The sequence below is a fragment of the Atta colombica genome, unplaced genomic scaffold, assembly GCF_001594045.1.
Source record: "Atta colombica isolate Treedump-2 unplaced genomic scaffold, Acol1.0 scaffold41, whole genome shotgun sequence".
Classification (NCBI taxonomy): Eukaryota; Metazoa; Arthropoda; class Insecta; order Hymenoptera; family Formicidae; genus Atta; species Atta colombica.
The window spans coordinates 1,400,186-1,403,896 of NW_017259520.1; the positions used below are offsets into that span (position 1 = coordinate 1,400,186).

The 3,711-nt window shown below is 33.3% G+C and overlaps 1 protein-coding gene across 1 annotated transcript; it reads right to left on the reverse strand.

The window, feature by feature from the left end:
* Positions 1–1,143: 1,143 nt before the first annotated feature.
* Positions 1,144–3,418, reverse strand: LOC108691147 (aspartate, glycine, lysine and serine-rich protein). The gene is made up of 5 exons (XM_018198802.1): positions 3,398–3,418; positions 3,211–3,307; positions 2,479–2,675; positions 1,571–2,430; positions 1,144–1,375 (listed from the first exon to the last, which is right to left on the reverse strand). Exons 1-5 carry the CDS (start codon positions 3,416–3,418, stop codon positions 1,144–1,146), a joined length of 1,407 nt encoding a protein of 468 aa, XP_018054291.1.
* Between the last annotated feature and the right edge of the window lie 293 nt (positions 3,419–3,711).

The window sequence follows — 3,711 nt, forward strand, 5'->3', positions numbered from 1 at the left end:
CCTTGAAACATATTACGAAGTTTTTAAAAATTTTGTATTTAAATATGCTGACACAAAATTAAAATTTATGTAGAAAGGTACATTATTAAATTTTAATACTTTTCAATTTTTTTATTAAATTTATTTATTTCTAGCAATTTTTATGTATGTAATTGTAAAAACTTGCACTTATTTTTACCACCATTGCAGATAATTGCTTATATTTAATTAATCGCTTACATTTGAGAGCGATTGTTTTTTATGGCTTATACCACAATCATTATAATATTTATAATTATAATAAAGATGATTTTTAGTCATCTTTGTCCAGATGCGAGGTTCGAAACTGGGCAATAATTTAACACACATTTAAAAAAATAATAGTAAATTTTAAAAAATATTGAAATCGTCAAATTGCTCATAAATTTTATAGCAATTTCTGCTGTATAGGTAACATTTGATAAAGTATTTAAAAAAAGAGTTAAATTAACACTGAACGTTATTAATATTATCCAAAATTATCAACGTAATGTTATGTGAATTAATTTAATTGGAAGTAGAGTGATGGCTAAGTTCTATTTGGATAGTGAAAAGAAATGAAAATACTTTCATATAATTTAGATATGAAAGACAAATTATTGATACAACAATATTTTTCAGAAACTTTTACATTTACTTACATCTAGAACTTTTTAAACTTTTATTACAATAAATTATATGTTATTTACATTGCACATGATTTGTGGTTTATACATGTATTACTTATCGCACAAGTACAAAACACAATTTTGCACATCTATCGATGATATCAAACTAATTTATATGCACAAGCAGATATATGTATGGATAATTATAATTTAATTAGAATAATTTTATATGTATAGAACAAAATAAAATTCAAAATAATGTTATGTTGATTTTTTATTTATTTTTTTTTTATTACAGTAAGCCCATTACGTAATAAAGTTTCTAAACATGATATAAACGTGCACAAAAATGATCACATTTTATAGTTAAAAATTAGTGTAGCAGAATAGTTTAATTACTTCTAAGATTGTGTTCAGAGAAAAATAGGCTAAACATTTACTTAGTTAGGTCTAAAGTCTATAATAAAATAACCTTTTCAATAATTATTCATTGATGCTTGGAAAACTATCCTATTATTCACGTTCGCTTGAAGATAACTTCTGTGGATAAAGGTATGGGTGGTAAAGTTGAAAGAGTTTGTTTGGACCCGTTGCTTGGAGTAGTAGATTTGTTGCCTCCATTGCCTCCATCATTTCCATCGTCTCCATTGCCGGAAGGAGTGGACCCGGTCTGGGGAGTAGTGCTCCCTAAAGGTGGTAAAGTTGGAAGAGTTTGTTTGGTGGACCCGTTGCCGGGAGTAGTAGATTTGTTGCCTCCATTGCCTCCATCATTTCCATCGTCTCCATTGCCGGAAGGAGTGGACGGTAACTGGGGAGTAGTGCTCCCTAAAGGTGGTAAAGTTGAAAGAGTTTATTTGGTGGACCCGTTGCTGAGAGTAGTAGATTTGTTGCCTCCATTGCCTCCATCATTTCCGTCATCTCCATTGCCGGAAGGAGTGGACCCGGTCTGGGGAGTAGTGCCCCCTAAAGGTGGTAAAGTTGGAAGAGTTTGTTTGGTGGACCCGTTGCTGAGAGTAGTAGATTTGTTGCCTCCATTGCCTCCATCGTTTCCATCGTCTCCATTGCCGGAAGGAGTGGACCCGGTCTGGGGAGTAGTGCTCCCTAAAGGTGGTAAAGTTGGAAGAGTTTGTTTGGTGGACCCGTTGCCGGGAGTAGTAGATTTGTCGCGTCCGTTGCCTCCATCGTCTCCATTGCCGGAAGGAGTGGACCCGGTCTGGGGAGTAGTGCTCCCTAAAGGTGGTAAAGTTAAAAGAGTTTGTTTGGTGGACCCGTTGCTGAGAGTAATAGATTTGTTGCCTCCATTGCCATCATTTCCGTCGTCTCCATTACCGGAAGGAGTGGACCCGGTCTGGGGAGTAGTGCTCTCTAAAGGTGGTAAAGTTGGAAGAGTTTGTTTGGTGGACCCGTTGCCGGGAATAATAGATTCGCTGCTTCCATTGCCTTCGCTACCTCCATTGCTTTCGTTGCCTCCGTTACCTCCATTGCCTCCATTGCCGAAAGAAAGGGACTTGTTCTCGGGAATACTAGATTCGTCATTTCCGTTGTCTTTGTTTTCTCCATGATCTGAATCGTCTCCATCGTCGTCCTTGCAATCGGGAGTGGACTTGCATTCTTTCGGAGATTTTTTATCATGTTCATCAAGCATGAAATTATCAGAATATCCTGATGCTTTCTCATTTTTCTCTTCACAAGCAGGCTCAGTTTCTTCCTCGGATTTACATTCCTTATCTTTCTCCTCAGTTTTATCTTCCTCATCTTCCTCCTCAGGTTTACATTTTTCAACTTCCTCCTCTGTAGTGCATTCCTCAATTTCCTTTTCAGTAACTTTCTCAGTACACTCCTCCTCTTCAACTTCCTCCTCTGTAGTGCATTCCTCAATTTCCTTCTCAGTAACTTTCTCAGTACATTCCTCCTCTTCAACTTCCTCCTCTGTAATACATTCCTCAATTTCCTTTTCAGTAACTTCCTCAGTACACTTTTCTTCAGAAGCAGGAGTTTCCTCACACTCATCTTTATTAATAGTAATAGGCATTTTTTTATAATTTTCTTCTGTAATATAAATTAGCATTAATTGTACTGTCCGACGCAATTTGGTTTCTTTTTTCTGCTCATGAGTATAAGTAGTCGTATCCAATGTATTTTTGCCTACTGAACATGAATCCGTTATTCAAATTTCACTATCATGTATAATTTTAAGAAAAATTATGCCAAAGAGGCCAATAGACAATTTTAAGGGTAGACGTTGTAAGGCAGCAAATTTTTTTTCTAAATTTCGTTAGTATCAAAACAAAGCCATTTAGTTTTATCATGCATTTCACTTCGTTTCATATAATTTTTTGTTTTAGAAATACAGCACAATTTAAAAATAGCTTTCTTCCTACATAATACACTGAAAGAGAACATTTTATTCTGTCGTTTTTTTTTTAAATTTAAACATAATAGTAAAATTTGAACAACGAATTTGTGTTCAGTAGGCAAATATACATAGGAAATGATTATTCATATTTGTGTTGCAAAATAGTATTCGAGCAACTTTGATGTACTTTACTATATATGTATTTATTAGATAATCGAAAATACATACCTTGTTCTACCGTTAGCATAACTGAAGATGGACATGGAGGAGGACGAGCTCCAACATCATCATATTCCAGTATCATCATTATTAAGGAAAATGTGATCTAAAAAGATTGATAGAAATCGTAGTATCTTCAAAGTATTTCCAGGTTATTATTTGAAAAAATTGTAACAATCACTGAATAAAAACTTACAACGAATTTTAAGGAAGCCATTTTTTAAAGAATCTTTTCTTAATTTTTTCTTGATTTTTCTTGATACAAATCGATGACTAAAAAGAAACAGAATGAGAGAAAAATTATAATATATTAATTTATCTTAAATTTAATTATACGTATCTTGATTTTTTTATTTAAATAATATGTATATCTTCCTGATATATGTCAGGGAGGCTGTCAATATAGAAAGAATGTAAAGAGAAACGAATATTTGCTATTGTTCTATTGGTAAGAACTACATATATATATATATACTATTGCTATCATACTAATTATATATATATATATAT